The sequence below is a fragment of the Narcine bancroftii genome, chromosome 8 (genome assembly GCF_036971445.1).
Source record: "Narcine bancroftii isolate sNarBan1 chromosome 8, sNarBan1.hap1, whole genome shotgun sequence".
NCBI lineage: Eukaryota > Metazoa > Chordata > Chondrichthyes > Torpediniformes > Narcinidae > Narcine > Narcine bancroftii.
In genome coordinates this window covers 27,248,781-27,271,123 of record NC_091476.1, presented here as the reverse complement: position 1 = coordinate 27,271,123, position 22,343 = coordinate 27,248,781, and the positions used below count along the sequence as shown (strand labels likewise).

General features: G+C 39.3%; 1 protein-coding gene across 5 annotated transcripts in view; it reads left to right on the top strand.

Annotated features, from left to right (window-relative positions):
• Positions 1–22,343, top strand: part of LOC138740534 (amine oxidase [flavin-containing]-like) — a 74,898-nt gene that overhangs the window by 3,472 nt on the left and 49,083 nt on the right. For 4 of the 5 annotated variants that reach the window (XR_011342978.1, XR_011342979.1, XM_069893331.1 and 1 more), the window contains exons 2-5: positions 3,693–3,787; positions 5,155–5,292; positions 17,411–17,515; positions 19,403–19,494. Coding sequence is in view for 3 of the 5 variants with exons in the window: in XM_069893331.1 (XP_069749432.1) it covers positions 3,693–3,787; positions 5,155–5,292; positions 17,411–17,515; positions 19,403–19,494 (430 nt within the window). In the remaining 2 variants the exon portion in view is untranslated. Of the gene's footprint in view, positions 1–3,692; positions 3,788–4,745; positions 4,855–5,154; positions 5,293–17,410; positions 17,516–19,402; positions 19,495–22,343 lie in introns of those variants that run through there. The other variant, XM_069893334.1, reaches the window with a different exon arrangement.

The following is a 22,343-nucleotide window of genomic DNA, read 5'->3' as shown; positions in this document are numbered from 1 at the left end:
CACTCAGTAAGCATATTAAACATCAAATAAATCCCCCGACAGATTGCAGTCCTCACTGTGCATCACCAGATGTAATGTATGCTTACCTTAGATTTAACATTATTGATAAAACTTAAAAATGCAGAGGTTTATAAATAGATTCACAACATAGAAAATTTATGAAGATTTAAATGTGCTAAATATTTCTAAATTAGCATTATGCACGTTGCTGGGCAATGCAATATTGGAATAAAATGTAAGCCTTGAAGAGAGAGAGAATTACTAAAATGCAGCCAGAATGAAGTTACTGTGAGAGAAGAAAGCACGGATCACCTTCGAGCCAACAAGATTAAGGAGAGATTTAATTATTGTACTCAAAATTATAAAGATCTTGATCTAGCACAAGAGGATACTTATTGTCAAAAGAATGATGGAAGAGATGAAGTTTTTATTTGCAGCAAGATGTCACAATCTGAACTGGACTGCCTGAAAGTATTAGAGTGTCAGATTCAACAATAACTCTGAGTAGGGAATTGATATATAATTGAAAATTTTGATTGTGCTGGGAAATCAGGGAAAATCAAAGAAAAGGGACAAATTTGATAGCTGAGGCCTGTTGGGAGAATGGATTGTTTGTCCTGCCGACCTTGTGTGATTCTATAAAAAAATAATAATTTGGATGGATTTAATTAAATGTCAAAGTATCTTAACCAATTTATTTCATACAGGAAGCTACAAATCATGACCACAGTTTATAGCTTCTTGCATGAGAGAAAATGCAAGGATAGATCTGAGAATCTGAAAGAGCATAGGTGCACTCATCACTGCTTTTACGAAGGTGGAGGTGGTGGCCAGTTTGAAATAGTCTGAAATATCTTAAAGTGAACAAGGAGTTAAAGTGAACAAGGTCATTAAATGGAGAAATCTTTAATCCTCAAAAACAGCAAATGACAAATGTAGCCATATTTCTGGAGAAATAATTTCCTTTTGCTGTTTCGCCTTCAAATCTCTCCCTTTTAACAATTGATCTCCTTAACAAATGGTGGATTAGCTCTTCCAGTATCGCCTTCTAGGTTTCATAAGTGCCATGTATTGTTCACAGTAGATATGCAGCTGAGGGTAACTCCGAGTTATAGTTTCATCAGCTATATGAATGCAGAGGATTGCCAGGAGATGATGATAACCTCAAGGTCGTCATCCAGTAGGTGTAGTTATTTCACGGGATTGATTTTTTTAATGTAATCATGACAGCATGGTCATACAGAAGATTGTTTTTCAATTTCTGAGAAGTGCTTACACACCACAGTTGTCGGCAGAATCATAAACGGCAATGAGGAGCACACAGGAGGAAGATGGAACAGCTCATTGAATGGTGTCATGCCAACAACATTGCGTTCAACATTAGCAAAACCAAGGAAATGATTGTGGACTTCAGGAGGGAGCCAGCGGAACACAACCCAGTCCTCATCTATGGCTCAGTCATGGAGAGGGTCAAGAACTTCAAATTCCTGGATGTCAACATCTCCCAAGGATTTGTCCTAGAGCCGCCATGTCAGTGCAATTATGAAGAAGGCTCACCAGGGGTTATACCTTGTGAGGTATTTTTGGAGATTTGTAATGTCACCGAAGACTCTCAAAAACCTCTCCAGCTGTACCGTGGAGAGCATTCTGCCTAGTTACATCACCGTCTGGGACAGAGATGCCAATGCTCAGGACAAGAATAACCTCCAGAGGGTTGTTAACTCAGCCTGCGACATCACAGGTAACAGACTTCACTCCATCAAGGACATCTACAAGAGGCAGGATCTTAAAAAAGCAGTGTCTATCCTCAAAGACCCCCACCACCCAGGCCATGCCCTCTTCACTCTGCTTTTTTTTTGGCTTGGCTTCGCGGACGAAGATTTATGGAGGGGGTAAATGTCCACGTCAGCTGCAGGCTCGTTTGTGGCTGACAAGTCCGATGCGGGACAGGCAGACACGGTTGCAGCAGTTGCAGGGGAAAATTGGTTGGTTGGGGTTGGATGTTGGGTTTTTCCTCCTTTGTCTTTTGTCAGTGAGGTGGGCTCTGCGGTCTTCTTCAATGGAGGTTGCTGCCCGCCGAACTGTGAGGCGCCAAGATGCACGGTTTGAGGCAATATCAGCCCACTGGCGGTGGTCAATGTGGCAGGCACCAAGAGATTTCTTTAGGCAGTCCTTGTACCTCTTCTTTGGTGCACCTCTGTCACGGTGGCCAATGGAGAGCTCGCCATATAACACGATCTTGGGAAGGCGATGGTCCTCCATTCTGGAGATGTGACCCACCCAGCGCAGCTGGATCTTCAGCAGCGTGGACTCGATGCTGTCGGCCTCTGCCATCTCGAGTACTTCGACGTTAGGGATGAAGGCGCTCCAATGAATGTTGAGGATGGAGCGGAGACAACGCTGGTGGAAGCGTTCTAGGAGCTGTAGGTGATGCGGCTACCATCAGGAAAAAGGTACAGGAGTCTAAAGATGAGCCCTCAGCAGTACAAGGACAGGTTCTTCCCCTCTGCCATCAGATTCCTGAATAATTAATGAACCAAACACATTGCCGTACTTTCCGGGCACTGTTTTTCTAATCTGTTGATGTAAGGTGGTTTATATAAATGTCTGCTCTACGATGCTGCCGCAAAACACTGAATTTCATGACTTGTTTGTGACATTAAATTCTAATTGTGATTCAGAAATCTACAGCATGGTAGTTATCCCTTTAAAATTGGGCAGCAAAATAACTTGTCCAGATAGAAATGGTGTGCAGAATATTGTACATTATTGTTAACTTCTCACTTGTCATCAGATGACAGCTCTAACTTTAGACTGAGCAGAAGTAAATCATAAGGCGTACTTTTTAATGGTTTTAATTTATAACCAAGTTTCATTAACAGGAAATTGTGTCCTTAAAATGAAGCTTTATAATATATGAGCTGACTAACAGCAGCTGCTGTTTTGAAATTATTCGCATTTGGTTGTTTACAGCCTTCATGTTGAGATGTGTTATTTCCTGCGTTGCTGCCTTGCTTTGACATATATTGATTTGTAGCTCGATTGCCCGAAGAAATCCTCTCAGAAACCTTTATTATTCTGACAGCGTATCGGAAATGAGTGGGAGGCAAGCATTGCTCTGAATACAGATAGATGACTTCAAATTGATTAATATCTGAAAAAGACCATTAGACTTTATTTAACTGTTAATGGAAATGGAAGGTTCCTATAGTCCAGACAGATTTACTTTATCATTTCTGGAACTGAATTTTATTTTTATTTTTAAAAAAAGACGGTCGTTAGAATAACCAGTCACTGAAGAAAAGAAACATACCTTAGTTTCTCTGCAGACTATATGTATAAATTTAGTAGAATTTTCAGAATCCTGACATCATCCATTTAAAATTGCTGAAAAATGACTTCAGCCAACACTGGCCAGATAACCAAATAGTTTTTACAGGTCTTCATTCAAAGTGCCCTAGATTTGTGATAGAGAAATCACTTGATTTACCATGGCCATCTTTGATTAAAATTTAATTTGATGGCATTTGATCAGCATTTGGCAGAAGAGTGGTAAAATTTAATGAATTAATTGTAATGCAAAAATTATTTATATTTTATTGTAATGTTATTTTTTTAGCTTTGGTTTAACATTTCCTTTGGTATTCAAAACTTCATGGCTCCTATCCAACTCTAAAGTTTGTATTCTCCAGGTCTTTCAGCTGCCAAGTTGCTGATAGAGGAGGGCCTGAAAGTGCTGGTCTTAGAAGCGAGAGATCGTGTTGGGGGACGAACATACACTGTTCGAGTAAGTAATGAAAATGACCATGATCCTGACATATCTGGGGTTACATAGATTCCAGAAATCCCAATGATGGGTTATCAACAGGATGTAGTTCCTCTGCACCTATTCTTAGCATTTGAAGGATATTTGGTCAGAACTTGAATTCTATGAGGATCACTTGTGATTCCTGGTCCACAAAGAGTGCTAAAAACGCAGTAGAAAGAAGTGAATGTTCCAATACCTATGAAGGCACTTATTTATACCTTTAAAGCATAGTGTAGTTTGTTCTCTTACCCATTAGCCAATCTGGAAATCATGAATTTTTGCTTTTAACGACTCTTCAGTTAAAAGTTCCTTAATGATACAATAGGACTGATAATGTGATCATTGATTATTGATGTACTTTGTACACCTAACCTCCATATTGTAGCATGCAAAAATTATTATTTCAGCCCCCCAGTGCATTTATACCCCATGATATTTGCTGACTGCATACCTATATATTAAAAGGTCATCATTGTACCAAATGGGACCTGATTCCTCCACAAAGTGATAAAAGCACCTGTGCAAACAAATGCTGCAGGAAGGACCATTATTGGTAAATTGGGGGAAAAAAATCTTGGTGGTTTAATCCATCCATTAGGGTTACCATGCTTACCACACCCTGAAATGCATGCCACTGACAAGCAAATTCACTCTGTCTTCTCTCTCTAAAAAGGAATGGTTCACTCAATTGCTGAATATTTCTCTGCTCCCAACCCTCTACCAACCAAATTTCCTCTACCATGGTGGGTCTCTTCCAGGTTTGTGGTCAGCGCAACATCAATCCTCCTTTGATCTCTCTGTTCGACTCCCAGCCCTGGCCGCCCCAGCTTTAACAAATCCTTTTGTCCAGTTTCTTCATTTTCCTTTTTTATATGCATTAAGATTAATTTTTTTTTTTAATCGTCTTTTGTTGTGTTTTGCTTCAATTGTATGGAAGGAAGAAGTCAAGAATGATAATTTACATCAGCAGAGCTTTATTAAGATGCACTGGGTAGAATTGGTTTCAGTGCCATTGAGCTCAAAAAGATACCTGCTGCCAATCACTGGTAAGTGATTCCAACTGGAAAATGTTCATTCATGAAAATCGTGCAAGAATTTGCCCAGGCTACATGGTGGAATAGCTTGTCAACAATGATTGGTAGTATATAGATAAACGGACATATAGCATGGTAACAGGCCCTTTCGGCACACGAGCCCATGCTGCTGGTTTACACTCAATTAACACTGGTATATTTTCTTGAGAAACAGAAATGTAGCAGAAATTTTGCCACCACCCAGAGAACTGTCAACCATCAGATTTTTATTTTTAAAAATGGTTGGTTTATTAATACCATTATTTCTCGCAGGGTCCAGAATTCCAATATGTTGACTTAGGGGGAGCATATGTCGGACCCACTCAAAATCGGATTTTGCGATTAGCCAAGGAACTGGGTATAAAGACCTACAAAGTAAATGAAAAGGAGCAACTAATTCACTTTGTGCAGGTAAAATATTCCACATTATTTTTTAAATGTTGAAGTTAAGAGAAGTTTTCAAGAGACTGAAACATTCCTTGTCATCATTACTGCCAATATTAAGATTGATGTACCAGATTGTGGATGCTGGATGTAGCAGATTATGGGCATGGCCAGACAGTGCTTGCATTTTCCTCAAAATAGAACGCCAAACTATCAAATTAATCACTCCCAATGAAATCAAATAACATTCCTTAGTTGTGTGTCACATGGCAACATTCTTCAGACTTAAAAAAAATGATTAAAAACTACATTTACAAATGACTCCCATCGGAGTGGATAATTTTATAAATCTAATAGTCAGCATTAATCTGTTTGTCAGTCTTTCTCAATATAAAAATTAGGTTGATTATCCATGGATGGATGTCTAATAATTCATTATCACTGCAGGGAACAGCAATAGAAATGCCAGATGAATCTTTGTTTTCACATTTCCATCAAGGGAAGGCTGCAGAGTTGCTTTAGACGCAGAGAAGGCCTTCGACAGAGTAGAATGGAATTACTTGTTCAAAGTATTGCAAAAATTCAGTTTACCGGAGAAGTATATTAATTGGATTAAAGCATTATATAAGGGACCGTTAGCGAAAGTGACAGTAAATGGACATGTATCAAAGCAATTTAACTTAAGCAGGTCAACGCGGCAGGGATGCCCACTATCACCATTATTGTTTGCGCTAGCTATAGAACCACTAGCAGAATCGATAAGAAGAGATAATAATATAAAAGGAATAAAAATAAAAGACAGGGAATATAAAATCAGTCTGTTTGCGGATGATGTGATAGTGTACTTAACAGAACCAGAACTATCAATAAAAGAACTATATAAGAAATTGAAGGAATATGGAGAAGTGTCGGGATACAAGATAAACGTAAATAAAAGTGAAGCAATGCCTATGAATAACGCGGATTTCTCAAAATTTAAGGAGGAATCCCCATTCAGATGGCAAACGCAGGCAATAAGATACCTAGGTGTGCAAATAAACAAAAATCTAGGCCAATTATATAAACTCAATTACAATCCACTAATGAAAAAATTACAGGACGATTTAGAGCATTGGAAAGAGCTACCACTAACACTGATAGGAAGGATAAACTGCATTAAAATGAACATTTTTCCAAGGATACTATACTTATTTCAGGCATTGCCAATACAACTGACAGAAAAATTCTTCAAAGAGTTAAAGAAAATAATAAGGAGATTTTTATGGAGAGGGGGGAAACCGAGGATAGCACTAGACAAATTAACAGAATGGTATAAACAAGGAGGCTTACAATTGCCAAACTTCAAAAATTATTATAGAGCCGCACAATTAAGGTACCTATCAGATTTTTATCAAACAAGGGAAAAACCAGACTGGACGAGACTAGAATTAGATAAAATAGGGGAAAAGATACCTGAACACATATTATATAAATGGGACGAAAAATTGGTACAACATAGAACTTCTCCAGTATTACACCATCTCCTCAATATATGGAAGAAGATTCATGTAGAAAGAAATAAAATAAATTACCAAATACCAAAACTAATATTGACGCAAAATAAGCTACTCCCTTTTACAATAGACAACCTTGCCTTTAGAAAATGGGAAAAAAAAGGGATTAAAAGAATAGAAAATTGTTTTTCAGGAAGTAGATTCTTATCCTTTGAACAAATGAGAGATAAGTACAATATAACGGGAGATACAGCGCTGGCATATTACCAACTGAGATCCTACTTGAAAGATAAATTAGGAAGCAACTTGAGTTTACCAGAGGGAAGTAACCTTGAATATGTGATTACAGATACAATGTTAATCAAAAGATTTATAAAAAATATGTATATTAAACTGCAAGAAAAGGAAAATGAGGAAACAAATGGTAAAACTAAACAAAAATGGGAACAAGATTTAAATATAAAGATAAAAAGGGAAACATGGGAGAAGTTATGCTCTGGAACGATGAGAAATACAATAAATACGAGGCTGCGTATGATACAATATAATTGGTTACACAGACTATACATTACACCGCAAAAGTTAAATAAATGGGACCCAACAGTATCTGATAGATGTTTTCGATGTAAAAAAGAAAGGGGAACAACAATTCATGCAATCTGGACATGTGAGAGAGTAGAAAAATTTTGGGATGATCTCAATCAGATATTAAATAAAATAACAGAAAACAATATACCAAAGAATCCAGAGATCTTTCTCCTAAGTAACATAAAAAATAAAGAATTTGGAATTGACTTGGAGGATGCACAAAAAAGATTTGTTAAGATAGCCCTAGCTGTAGCAAAAAAATGTATTATGTCAACCTGGAAATTGGAAGATAATTTGAAAATACAACAATGGTATATAGAAATGAATAAATGTATTCCATTAGAAAAAATAACATATAGTTTAAGAAATAATATTGAAATATTCGAACAAGTATGGGAGCCTTACATTAAATACAATAGCGAAAACCTACCGGGAACAAACATTACCTAAGTTGATGGAAGGAGAAGAAAAGAAAAGAATGGACTCAGTAGAATTTCTGGTGTATTTTTGTTGAATGACAACATTGTCTAACTGAATTAATGCAACCTAGATTGTATAACTAAAATGGATGAGAGGGGGGGGGATGGGGGGGTGGCTTGGGAGGAGGGAGGGGGGAGGGAGAAAAAGTCACTGTAAAGGTGTGGAAAAGAAAAAGTGTATATCATGGCTATTGTGATTTATGGTGTGAAAAATAAAAAATTTAAAAAAAAAAAAAAAAAGGGAAGGCTGCAGCGATCAATTAAAGTGATTGGCCTTGATAATTATATCAAGTTTAACTGAATGTTCAGGATTTGGTCCCTGTTATTCAAGTCTGCCTTTTATTGTGGGTTTGTTCCAAGTTTGAGGGCATGGAATAATGAAAATAAATTTTGGATTGAGCAATCTCAAAATACCTTTATTAATATCAATATTAATATTCACAGAATATTTTATCAACAGCACATGAATTCAGATTACAGTATCAGAAAAAATGTAGAATCAATGAAAAGCCAGTTTTAATAAGGGTCTGACAATATCTTTTGTTATTTTACTACACCTTCTTGTTTGGGTTAAGGTATTAATGTCAGTTTTATTTTAACCTTAAAATGGATAAATTCCTGAAAAATAAATCTTAAAGCAAACATCAGTATTAAAGAGAATAAATGTTTCTACTTATTTCTAGTGTCTTGTGATGTTAAAGCAATAATTTTTAGTTGTTAATGAATTTTCAAAGTAAGAAAAAAGGATTGACATTTAAACCAAATCTACCACATCTTACCTCTTTCTTAGCGCTAGATTGGGTGACAATCTTATTTTAAATATGACAGCTTTGCAGAAAATAAAACTGAATGATTGTGGTAAACTACCATATGCATATATTTACCTGTCTGGGTGACTATACCTGTGGCCTCTCCCACAGGCTTCTGAATAAAGGTGACTGACTGTCCCTCAACCGCTCCTCAGTTCAGGACAATCGACCAGCAGGGATGTGCCTTCATTCTATAGCAAATAAAAGCCTATCAGATATGCTCAACTTTAATCTTTTGAGTCATTGATGGTGCATCAATGTTCCTTATGTTTGATAGAAGCACACTGCCATACATCAAAAGAAATAAAAAAAGACTAGTGATTGTTGAAGTGATAGCAATTATTGGGAAGTCCCATGTGGACATTTTCTTCCATTGTATTAACCACATCTTTTGATTATTGGAGATAAAAATGCCTTGTATTTTCTTTCTTTTGGCATATCTAGAAATGTGCTTCTATCACTGTTTTACCACAGACAGATTGCCCTTTAGTGCTTGTGTTTTGCTTCTGTTTCTATGGATACAGAATAAAATGAAAGACCCTGAAGTTAGCCTGTCATGTTTAATATATCTATTTTGAATTTACTGATCTGTGGCACCAATCATGAGGGAAGGAGAAGCAGCCAGAAAGAGAGATAGGAAAACCCGCATTTCTATAATTGCATTGCATAGAAGTGGGTTGTATAAAGGAAGGGGATGAGTCAGGAGGCAGATTGAAAACTTGGCTGAATGGTGCACCAACAACAACCTTGAACTCATTGTCACCAAAACTAAGGAGCTGATTGTTGACTTCAGGAAAGGAAAGCCAGAGGTAAACAATCCAGTGATCAGAGATGGCGAAGGTGAGCAAATTTAGGTTCGTGGGAGTCACTATCTCAGAGGATCTTTCCTGGACCCAACACACCAATGGCATCATGAAGAAAGCACGTCAGCGCCTCTATTTTTTTGCGGAGGTTTGGTATGACACCAGAAACCCTGGAAAATTTCTACAGAGCTGTGGAGGAAAAAATGCAGACTGGCTGTAACTTGGTCTGTTATAGGAACACCAATACCCCTGAGCGTAAAGCCCTCCAAAAAATAATGGGCATAATCCAGGACATCACAGGAAAATGCTCCCCATTATTAAGTACATCTATAGGGAATGCTGCCGTCAGAGGGCAGCAGCAGTCATGAAAGACCCACACCAACCAGCACATGCACCGTTCTTGCTGCTGCCATCAGGAAAGAGGTATAGGTGTCACAAGTCTCTCAACACCAGTTTCAGGAATAGCTGCTACCCCTCTACCATCAGAATCCTCAACGACAAAGTAAATCAGACTCATTTAAGGACTCTTACTTTCATTTTCTCTGTATTGCAGTTTGTTTACATTCATTATCTGTTTACAGTTCTTTTATTTGTTTATATGTTTATGCTGTGAACAGTTTATTTTTTGCACTACCAATTAGTGGTAATTCTTCCGCACACATAGGAAAAAGGAATCTCAGGGTTGTATGTGATATCACATATGTACTCTGACAATAAATCTGAAATTTGTATGACAGCTTCCTTCCAACCTAAGGTCAGAGGTGGATATAATTGTAAAATGCATAGTTAAATTTGTAATAACTTGGAAAATAAAGCCCTGCACTTCCAGTCCATCAATTTTTTTGCAGCATTTGTTTGGCCCCTCGCTGAATAATTGCCTATTTGCTTTCGGGTGCAGTCTGCGTCTGCCTTGCTTGAAGCTCATATGGCTCCGGAGTTGCTCAAATCCATCGCGCTTGTGCCAGCCGGCACTAATGCATGTGCACAAGAATGAAGATGGCTGCATCCAGCCAAGGGACCCCGGATGCCGACTAATAAAGTAGGCACAAACTTGCACATTTGGCCCTTACACACTGGACATCTAGCCATCCTGACTGCACCCCAAGCAGCTGCTTAGTTTGTTTAGTGGTAGCACCAGCCCTGAGCACATTCTTAAATCATCTTCTTTGTCTGCTTGGTAATCTCTCCCACTGCCTCAATTGGAAATCTTATGTACAATTCACGAGTAAAGAATTTTGTGATCAAATAGATGAAGATCTGAATGATTGTATATTTAGCTAGATTGCCTCCACAACTATTGAATTAAATGTATTAATATCCATAAATAGCTAACTGGAATAATTTTATATTTGTAAATAGATAATGTTTTGCATAGTTTAGGACTATTTTAAAGGGATGCAGTGTAATATACATTAGGGTTTGTGTGTATTGGAACATGAGAAGTGCATTCAGCTCCTTGTAGTAATAAGATCAAAACCATCTCTTGATTCCTTTCTGATCCAAAAATCTGTTAATCTCAGTTTTGATTCCAGAGATTCTATCGGAGAAATTTTTCATCATATCAGTCCTAAATAGTCCCTAGTTCTAAACTTTTCTGCTTTGAGAAACATATTCCTTGTCTATATCCCATCAAACCTCTGAGGATTTTGTATATTTCAGTATCATTTGCCTTGATTTAGCAGCCTCAAAGAGCCCACAGACTCTGTAGTCTTCTTACTTTTACTCCCTGCTGCAATAGAATAACTCTCGATTGAGTTATAAAGCCTGCCAGTGTGATTGTTAAGGAAATTATTGATCATTTTCACTTTAGCTGGGAATATATGCAAACTCAGAGTCTGATGAGGAATAACATTGTAATTATCTGCAGCTTTTCACACAAAAAAGGCAGTTTGGATTGTCACCTCTTTAGATGCTATGGTCAATTCAAATTTTGTGTTACTTGTCTGTTGCTGTTAGATTAATGGTAGTCCTTGATATTCTGTGACTGACTGAATGATGCCACAAAAGCCATGCCTCCATGTAACAATCTATCTAAACCATAGTCTAGTTAAGCCCTCTGACTGTTGAATTGACTGACCAAACAATACAGAGTGACATTGAATTGTAAAAGTGACATTGAATTGTAAAACATGATCAATTGTACTATAATGGAGTGATCTGTCACCATGTGACTAACTGGCAACCATGATAATGTGGCATCAAGTCAATTTTTTTGCACATTTCAGGGTGTATTTATTGCAAAGGGTGAACTTAATGTGAGTGACTTAAACCCACTTCTGTGATGAATAATTGTAATATAAACCATGGACAGAAACTCAATTTGGATGCCACTCTTTTCCTGGTATCTGCGTAGAGCAGTGGTTTTCAAATGTTTTCTTTCCACTCACATTCCACCTTAAGTAACCCCTATGCTATAGGTGCTCTGTGAGTAGTAAGGGATTGCTAAAGGCATTAGTGAGTGGAAAGAAAAAGTTTGAAAACCACTGTTTTAATCAATCCTAAATGATCAAAACTAACTCCAAAGGAAATGGGCCAATGACAATTTTTCTCAAGCAAAATATTTCAGTAAAAATTGGGTCCAAAGCAGTGGTTCTCAATCCTTTTTTCCCCGTTCACATACCACTTTAAGTAATCCCTTACTAATCAGAGAGCAGCTATGGTTTAGGGATTACTTAGTGGTATGTGAGTGGAAAGAAAAGTTTGAAAACCACTGGCTTAGAGAATCTTGATTCCAGGCAAGCACATGGTTCAGTGAATGCTGGGCAAGAACCCAAAGATTTCCTTCTCACTGTATCCACTGATAAGATGCTGCCGATAATGTCGTGCCAAAGGCAGTGACGCATCTGATGATAGTATTGTTGAAATAATTGATTGATTTTAGTCTGTATCCTGTTGCCTTTGGACTGGGCTGTTATTTCTCTCTGAGGGAGTAGATACATGAAGGCACATTTGACAAGTGATCCTATTCTCTCAAGCATTCACATCACACACAAACAATAAATGTCACTCTTGTGTCTTAACTCGCTGATCCATGAGGAACCAGGCCAAATTGTCTAGAGTGGAACCTTGGACTAGAAGAGGGTCAGAAAGAGAAGTATTCTGTTTCTTTATCAGTCAGCAGCAGGAGTGTTTGTCTGGGTAACACAAGGAAATTATGAACCTGAGGACACACAAGAGACTGGGATGCTGGAATCCAGAGCAAAATACAATCTTCTAGACGAACTGAGAGGAGAAAAGGAATTGTCATAGTTTTGGGACAGCACTACCTTGATACAGGGTTTTTTTTTTCCCCCACAGATGCAGATCAACACACTGAGTTCCTTCAGCAGATCTGGCTGTTGTGGCTTTCCTCCTGGCATGACATTCATTCAGGCAACAGAGTGGCAAAACCGCTGTCTCACAGTGCCAGAAACCCAGGTCCAATCCTGATCTCAGGTGCTGACTGGATTCAGTTTGCCCCTTCCCCTTCTGGCCATGTTTCCCCAGATGCTCCAATTTCCTCCCACATCCCAAAGACTTGCAACTTGGTAGGTTCATTAGCCACTGAAATTGCCCCTTTATGTGCTAGTGAGCGGTAGAATCTGGGGTGGGGGGAGTTAATTGGAATGTGGAGAGCATAAAAAATAGGGTTAGTGGAAATGGGTGCTTAATGGTCATTGGGAATCGATTTCTGATAGCATTTCATGTAGACTTTCATTTTCACAGCCTCAGTGAACCTGCAGATCTTCCAGCTGGTTCTGGGCAGGCATGTCCTCCTACTACATAGATGAGACCTGTGAAAGTTAGTGGGCTTTATGTACTGCATTGTTTTTCAGACACCGCATCATTTCTGGCCTTCTGGGAGATGGTTTTCAAATTCAGATTTATTGTTGGAGTACATACGTGACATCACATACAACCCTGAATTTTTTTTCCTATGGGCAAGAATTAGCACTGCAAAACAAAAACTGACTTAATGTACACATGTAAACAAAGAAAGAAGTGCAAACAGACTGGCTGTGCAAAGCAGAGAAAAATAAATCCATAAAGTGCTAAAGTAAGCGACCTAAAATAAGTCCCAGATTGAATCCCTGTTGAGGAGTCTGATGGTGGAGAGGGTAGCAGCTGTTCTTGAACCTGGAGGAGCAAGTCTTATGACGCCTACACTTCTTTCCAGGTGGCAGTAGTGAGAACAGAGCATGTGCTGGGTGGTGTGGATCTTTAATGATTTCTGTTGCTCTCTGATGGCAGTGTTCCCTGCAGTTGTTCTCTGTAGTGGGGAGGGTTTTACCCATGATGTCGGGCTATGTCCACTATCTTTTGCAGGGATTTTTTTCTCAGGAACACTGGTATCCCCATTCCAGACCATGATGCAGCCAGTCAGCATACTTGCCACCACACAACTGTAGAAATTTGCCAGGGTTTCTGATGCCATGCCCAACCTCTGCAAACTCCTGAGGAAGTGAGGCTTTCTACACAATGCCATTTGTGTGTTGGGCCCAGGAAAGATCCTCCGAGATGGTGACTTCCAAGAACTTAAATTTGCTCTCCATCTTTGATTCCCCAATGATCATTGGATTGTACATCTCAGGTTTTCCCTTCCTGAAGTCAAAAATTAGCTCCTTGATTTTGGTGACATTGAGTGCAAGGTTGTTGTTGATGCACAATTCAGCCAAGTTTTCAATCTCTCTCCTATATGTTAACACATCACCCATTTTTATTCAACCCACTACTGTGGTATCATGAATGAATAGATGGAGTTGATGTAGTACAGAGCCATACATTTGTAAGTGCAAAGTGAGTAGAGCAGGGGGCTAAGAACACAGTCCTATGATGTTCCGGTACTGATTGAGATTGTGGAGATGTTCTTACCAATCCACATTGATTGTAGTCAGGGCCAGTGCTTCCACTGGAAGCACTGGTGAACTAGGCAGCCGCCTATGGTGCTGACCTCAGAGGGCACAGTCAGGATGGCTAGTTGTCCTATGTGTAGGGACCAAATGTGCAAAAATACACTTACTTTATTAGTCGGCATCCCGGGGCCCATTGGCTGGGCACGACCATACTTATTTTTGTGCGCACGGGTGAATGCCGGCTGGTGCATGCACAATGGATTTGAGAACCGGGGCCAGCCGGTGCCTGCACGGTAGGTTAGTACTGAGGCTGGTTGGCGCGCGTGCAGTGGGCTCACAGACGAAGGAATGTTTAGCACATTTCTGGTGCGATCGGCAATGGCTGCAGACGTCAAGTGGAGTGGTGTGATGGGCTTTGAAGGAGCCAAGGAGAGTGAATGAATATTCATTTCTTTATTTATACTGTATGAATGCATGCATTGAACGGCCTGTTTTCTGTGCTGTAGTATTCTATGGTTATAGTTACATTTTGTTCAGGGTTCTCTATCACTCTATTGCAAGTTCTCACAGTTGTGTGTAATATGGATATACTATCTTTCCAGGTAGTTCTGAAAGAGACATGTAATCATCTTTATTATTGGTATAATTGATGCTGTCTCACAGTGGTGCAATTAATAGAACTATTACCTCACAACTCCAGTGATCTGGCATCTGCCCTGAACTTCCTCTGGATGCTTTAATTTCCTTTCGAATCTCAAAGATGTGGGCAGGTAGATTATTGCCATTGCTGTAGTGCAGTGGTTTTCAAACTGCCCCCCGAACTCACATTCCACCTTAAGCAATCCCTATGCTGTGAGTGGTCTGTAATTAGTAAGGAATTGCTTAAAGTGGTATGTAAGTGGGGGGGAAAAATGATTGACAACCACTGCTCTAGATTCAATTGTTACTGAAATATTTTGCTTTAGAAACATTGTCACTGGCTCATTTCCTTTGGAGTTATGAAACCGTGTACATAATGAGTCAATTAGATATGATTAAAACAATGGTTTACAAACTTTTTCTTTCCATTCACATACACCTTAAACAATCCCTTACTATTCACAGAGCACCTATGGCATAGGGATTGCTTAAGGTGGAAATGTGAGTGTAGGGGGAGGTGGCATTTTGAAGACCACTGCTGTAGTGTATAAGCGAGTTGTAAAATCTGGGGGGAAATGATAGAAATATGGGAAAAATTTTAAAAGAGGAATAGCATATATTTTTAACAATGGTTACGGGCAAGTCAGAGTAAACTTGATGGGCCAAAGGGGCATTTTCATACTGCGTCATTTTTGTGGAAATAAATTGGACACTGAAAGGTATATAGAATTAAATGTGTGTGAAGTAAAAGGTTTTAATGTTGTGTTGCCTTGGCAGAAGGATGCATTCTTCCTTTAGTTCAAAATTATTTGTGTGCCAAAATATTTTCTTTTGTATTTGAGAAAGATAATCAAAGATTGCTGTATTACTTATTCTTGCAATTTAAAATAAATTTAGCAGTTTCATGTTTTGTGCTTTTCATTTTTTTCTACAAAAGTGGAAGTTAGCAATTTTGTTTTTGGGGGGGATACAAATAGTTGGCCTTGCCTAGGGCACAAAATAGTCTGTCACTGGCCCTGATTGTGGTCTGGAGGTGAGAAAATTCATGATCCAATTACACAATAGGGTGTTGACTCCCAGGTCCAGGAGTTTGCTGATCAGTTTTGAGGAGATGATGGTGTTGAATGTCGAACTGTAGTTGATAAAGAGAATCCTGATGTGTGCATCTTTACTGTCCAGGTGTTCCAGAGTTCATTGTTATCATACAATTGTAAAGTACAACTGGACAACTTCAATCCTCGGTGTAAAAACATGCAAATACATACAGAGGTATAGCACACATATTTATAAATGATTTATATGCAGCACATGTATAAAAATAAATAAATATTGTTAAATAGTAGATTCTCAGAGAGATTGTATGAACAGTATGAAACAATATCTTTGCTGGATACCAATTTAAAGAAGAGATGACAAATTTTCCATTAAGAAATTGGACATCCCTGCTGATGCAGAATTCCAACCTTCTGGCAGAGACATTCCAGGTTGAAATCCAGGCGCTCCTTGCAGAAAATTGCTGAGGAGTTATCGTTAAGCTCTTGAGAAGCCTGCCACATTCCCAGACCAAAAATGAGACACTATTCCTCCAGCTGGTAATGGTATGGACCCAAACGAGACAGGAAGGCCAGAGTAGGAGTGGGATTGTGAATTAAAGTGACAGGGTCACTCCAGCAGTTTGAACACAGGTTCTCTAAAAAGCAATCACCTAATCTATGTTTGATTTCTCCAACATAGAAGGGCTATATTGTGAACACTGAATAGATTGCACAGTACTCAAGTGAATCACTGCCTCACCTGGAAAGGCTTTCTGGATCCCTTCGTGAGGACGACAGCTGCTGCATTTTCTTTGGTTGCATGGACAAATTCCATAAGATGGAATGGTTAGTGGAGATAGAAGAATGGACTAGGGGGCCACAAAGGGATGGAATGGGAGGAATGGGGGTCTGATAGTGGAGTTTTGTTAGAGCTGATGGAAATTACAACAGATGATTCATTGAAAGCAGAGGCTGCTGGGGGTAGAAGGGAAAACCAGAGAAACCAATGACCTAATATTTGATGTCTAGGAACTGACATTTGGCCTCTGTGAGCTGGCACTCAGTTCATCAGACCAGACCCCTGCACTCTGTGGGCAAGTTTGATACTGGCATGAGGAGTAGTTCTTGAAGAGTGGAGTGTCACATGTTTAGAGGAGAGAATGTTAGATGCCTGAAGAGGGTGCACAAAATCAGTGAACCGGTGCGGACTCGAAAGGCCAACATGGCCTGTTTCCGCTCGTAAATGGTTATATGGTTATATGGTAATGGTGATCGAGGGATCAGAATAATAGGCATGCAATTGCCCAGCTTGGAAATCTCTGGTAAATAGTACAAGATTCTTAATTTACCATTCATCCCTGAGAACTGGATCTGTGTCTAGTGCTCCACCACATATCCATGGGTACAAAGCAAATGGATGTGTTTTCATATTTTCAAAGTGAATAGTCTGCATTGTCTTATTTTTCAGGGCAAATCTTACCCATTTAATGGACCATTTCCTCCAGTGTGGAACCCAATTTCTTACATGGACTACAACAACTACTGGAGAACTTTGGATGAAATGGGAAATGAGGTGATGCTTCTTTCTAATAGAAGATTATTCAGTACTAGTCTTATCATTTTATTGCCTTGTAATGCCCAATTTTTCTCTTTATTATAGTTTTGGTATAAAGTCAATGAGTTCTGAAGTGTGCTGATCATTACCCAGGCACCAGTCCTACTGCTGTCTGGGATGTTTCTAGTTGATTTTAATTTGCATTCATACATTTGAATTACCCAGTGTCCCAAGGAAGTCATCAACAAATGCATCGACCATTAGGAATTCTAATAATTTGAATTACCTAATGTCCCAAGGAAATCATCAATAAATGCATCAACCATTAGGAATTCCAATAATTTGAATTACCCAGTGTCCCAAGGAAATCATCTACAAATGCATCAACTATTAGGAATTCTAATAATTCTTAAATATTCAATGGCCCAAATGATCATCAAATTTTATAGATTGATATACACTGGCAAAGATATTACAGAGGATTGCATTGTAAAATGTGGTGATAAAAGTAAGATCATAAATCCTCCTGTGATTCATTGAAATAACCCTGATCTATCCTGAGTTATCCATGCTGCAATTGAAGCACCTCCTGAGTGCAGAATACATGGGAAGAGTCTGAGTAAAAAAGGCGTAATGTGTGGATCTGGTTGGAAGAGCAGGATTTAGATGATTAGTCGGGTGTTATCTCTTCCGGTCCAGTAGGAAGTCCATTGTGTAGCCTTCAGACTTTAGTTCATTAATTGTGTTGAAATAGTTGAGTTCCAAGAATAGCCAAGGGTTCCTGAATATTATGTAATTAGCAGCACTCAAGATATGACCTTAACAATTGAGTAGTATCCCTTGAACCAAGACAAATAGATCCTGGCAACTATTGCAACATTTTCAAAGTAACATGGTTTTAATGGTTGCTCCATCTTATCTGTTATTTGCATACAACTATCACTATAAGGACAAGGATTGAACTGAACTGAGTTTAAGCCAGTGCATTCCTCTTGCAGAGGTTTCCCTCCACCAGGAATTACACAGAGTTCAAGTTCATTGTCATATGTACCAAGGTGTAGTCAAAGAGGCTGTCCTGTGAGCAGACCAGTGGCCATCTCCTATATCATATAAATCAAGTCACCTTTATTAATACTGTTCATGCTCCACTTTATTGTTGCTAGGTATCCTGCATATGACAGTGGTGTCATCCATACATTTTCAATGGAATTGGAACTATGTTTGGCTCTGCAGTTATGGCATACAGGGAGTATAGCAGGGGACTGAGGACACAGCCTTATGGTGCCTGGTATTTATCGTGGAGGAGGTACTCCCATCAATTTCCACTGATTGAGATCTGTGGTATAGAAGTCATGGATCCAATTGCTGAGAGAGGTATGGAGACCAATGTTATGTAGCTTAAGGATTAGTTTTTTTTTCAAGACTTTTGTTGAAAGCAGATCTGCAGTTGATAAAGAGTAATGTGATGTGGGTATCCATACTGACCAGGTGCTCTAGGGCTGAGTGTAGGGCCAGAAAGATGGCATCTGCTGCGGGCCTGTTCTGGTGATGTACAAACTGGAATGGATCAAAGAGACTGGAGTTAATGTAAACTATAAATCATCCTCTTGAGCCACCTCATGAGAATGGATGTCAGAGCCATCAGCCATTAATCATTCAGGTCCATCATTACATTCTTTTTAAGCACCACACTTTCTTCTATCAATCCAAGAATTTTGGGGCCAATTGCTTTGTCTTGTCAAGAATTTTAACCCTGGAGCTGGAAGATGTTATTGTTGATAAATAACCAGGGTGAGGAAATTTTGTTTATTGCTGTATGGGCAGGATTTTTCAGTCAATCTTGAAAATGAGTGGACAAGTGTTGCCAACCATCTTTAACAAGCATTAACTTAATATTTTTTTAAGATTCCTGCAGATACACCGTGGAGGGCTCAGAAGGCAGAGGCGTGGGATAACATGACTATGAAAGAGTTAATCGACAAACTTTGTTGGACCAGGTAGGTAGTTACTAAGTCCTAGACTCAATTTGTGATAGTAACCTCAATGGAAGGAACAAACATTGACATTCCCTCCAGGAAAACCTTCGTTGAGACAATAAAGTTCTGCTTTATTGAAATGCAAGCTCTCTTCAGTAATAAAGCTGCTAATATAGCAATCTCCTCTAAAAATCCTTCACCTTGAATGGATGGACCTAACTTTTTTTTTGATGAGCAATATTAAGAATATCAGTTTTCATATCAAGATCACATTAGCTGGAAAGGCATAGGTATATCACATATTTGACTTTCCTCAAAAGAGTATTAGGAATAAAGGGGATGAATTTAGAGCATGGATCAGTATGTGGAACTGCTATGTTATGGCCATTACAGAGACTTAGTTGGAGGAAGGATAGGGTTGGCTGATGCAGGTACCTGGGTTTAGATGTTTTAAAAGGAATAGGATAGGAGGTAAGAGAATGTGGGGTGGGGGGAAGCATTGCTAGTCAGGGATAGTATTATCACGGCTGCAGAGGAAATGTCCACTGAGTTGGTGTGGGTGGAAGGCAGAAATAGGAAGGGAGCTATCACTGTGCTGGGAGTAATCTATAGGCCCCCAAATAGCCCTCAGGACACTGAGGAGCAAATAAGCAGGCAGATTTTGGAATAGTGCAGGAAATACAGGGTTGTAGTTATGGGTGATTTCAATTTCCCTAATGTTGACTGGCACTTCTTTACTGCAAGAGGGAGAGATAGGGCTGAATTTGTCAGGAGTGTCCAAGAAGGATTCCTGACACAATATGTGGACCAGCCAATGAGAAGAGAGGCAATACTGGATCTAATTCTCGGTAATGAACCTGGTCAGGTGGTGGGTCTCTCAGGAGGGGAGCTTTTTGGTGAGAGTGACCACAACTCCCTGAGCTTTAGCATAGCTATGGAAAAGGATAAAAACAGACAAAATGGGAAGGTGCTTAATTGGGGAAGGGCTCATTCTAATGGGATGAGGAAGGTACTAGCGAGAATAATTTGGAAGCAGATGTTCAAGGGAGAAAGTACGAACTAATGTGGAGGAAGTTTAGGGATCACTTGTACTGGGTTCAGGATAGGTTTGTCCCACTGAGACAAGGAAAATATCGTAGGAAAAGGGAACCATGGGTAACTAAGAGGAAGAAAAAACCATATATTAGATATAGGAAACAGGAAGGGCTCATAAGAAGTATATGGAACCCAGGTAGGAGCTTAAAAAATGATAGGAGAGCTCGAAGGGGGCATGAGAAAGCCTTGGCATGTAGGATTAAGGAGAACCCAAAGGCATTCTATGCATATGTGAAGAACGGAAGGTGAAACCGTTAAAGGATAAAGGAAGCAAGACGTGTCTGGTGGAAAAGGAGGTTGGGGAGGTCCTAAAAGAATACTTTGCATCAGTGTTCACAAGGGAAAGGACCTTGATCGGAATAGAAAAAGCTTGTGTGATGGACACTGTTGAGATTAAGGAAGAGGAAGTGTTTGATTTTCTTAAAAAAACACTAAGATTGATGTCCCCGGGGTCAGACAAGATGTATCCCAGTTTGCTGTAGGAAGTGAGGGATGAGATAGCAAGGACAGTAGCTATGAACTTTGAATCCTCTTTGGCCACAGAAGGTGCAGGAGGACTGGAGAATGGCAAATATAGTCCCCTTGTTTAAAAAGGTAATAGGGAGAATCCTGGGAATTATAGACCAGTGAGTCTTGCTTCAATGATTCTTAAGGATACAATCTATTAGCATTTGGACAAGTACAGACTAGGGGGGGCGTGGCAAGATGGCGTAAGGCTCAGACGTGCCTTTCAGTCCTCTCCTGACTCTATCTTATTGTTTTGTCTAGAAATGCCCGTTAAAATTCTTTAAAAATTTAAATAATTTCAGTGCTGTTAATTTAACTTATGATGGTACAATTGGTGGAAAAGAGCAAAAAAAAACGACAACAGATCATCAAAAAACTACATTTTCCAAAAGTTCTAGTTTTGGAGCCTACCTACAGGAAAGACACCGGGACTCAGCGTGAAATGGATCCCAGGAGAGAGGTACAGTGTTCGGATGTAGAGCTCTATGTTACATTGGTAGAGCCCCCTAAAGAGGGCGCCAAACAGCCTTTAGAACAAAGAGTTACTCAAAGGCATTTGTCAGCTATAGAGGTGGCGCTGCAAACTACATCTCTTGAGATACAAGAACCTATACAACTTGATGTACTGGGAGAATTTAATACATTATGGACTGGGGAAAACCCCAGCCAGCGTCCTCCAGTCATTGCTGGAGAGGCTGTGGCTGGGGTTTCCACACGCAGTCATACTACAAGGAAGGCAACCAGAATTAAGGAAGGAATAGAAGATCCTTTGGAGAAGAAGCAGGAATCTGTTGAGCCAAAATCTCTTCCAATTGAAAAGATTTTTGTGAATCTTGAATCTAAATGATCTTATACAATGCAGGTATTACTCAAGATTATGACTGAACTTGGTACTAGGTTTAATACTTTGGTGAAAATACATTCTCAACAGATGGCTGAGTTTGGAGCTTTTAAGCTTGAAGTGAGAGATAAATTTAATTCATGTAAAGAAGATATAGACGAAATACGGGAACAAGTTTTTGGTGTGACCAAATAAAAATTTGGTGAAAAAGATTGATTATTTGGAAAATCAATCCAGACGGAACAATATAAAGATTATTGGTTTGCCGGAAGGTATGGAGGGACCAGACCCAAGAAAATTTTTTACTGAATGGATTCCGCAGGTGTTGGGTCAAGAACATTTCCCGGAAGGTATAATACTGGAACGTGCTCACAGAGCCTTGCGTAGAAGACCTATTTCAGGTCAAAGTCCAAGACCTGTTTTGGTT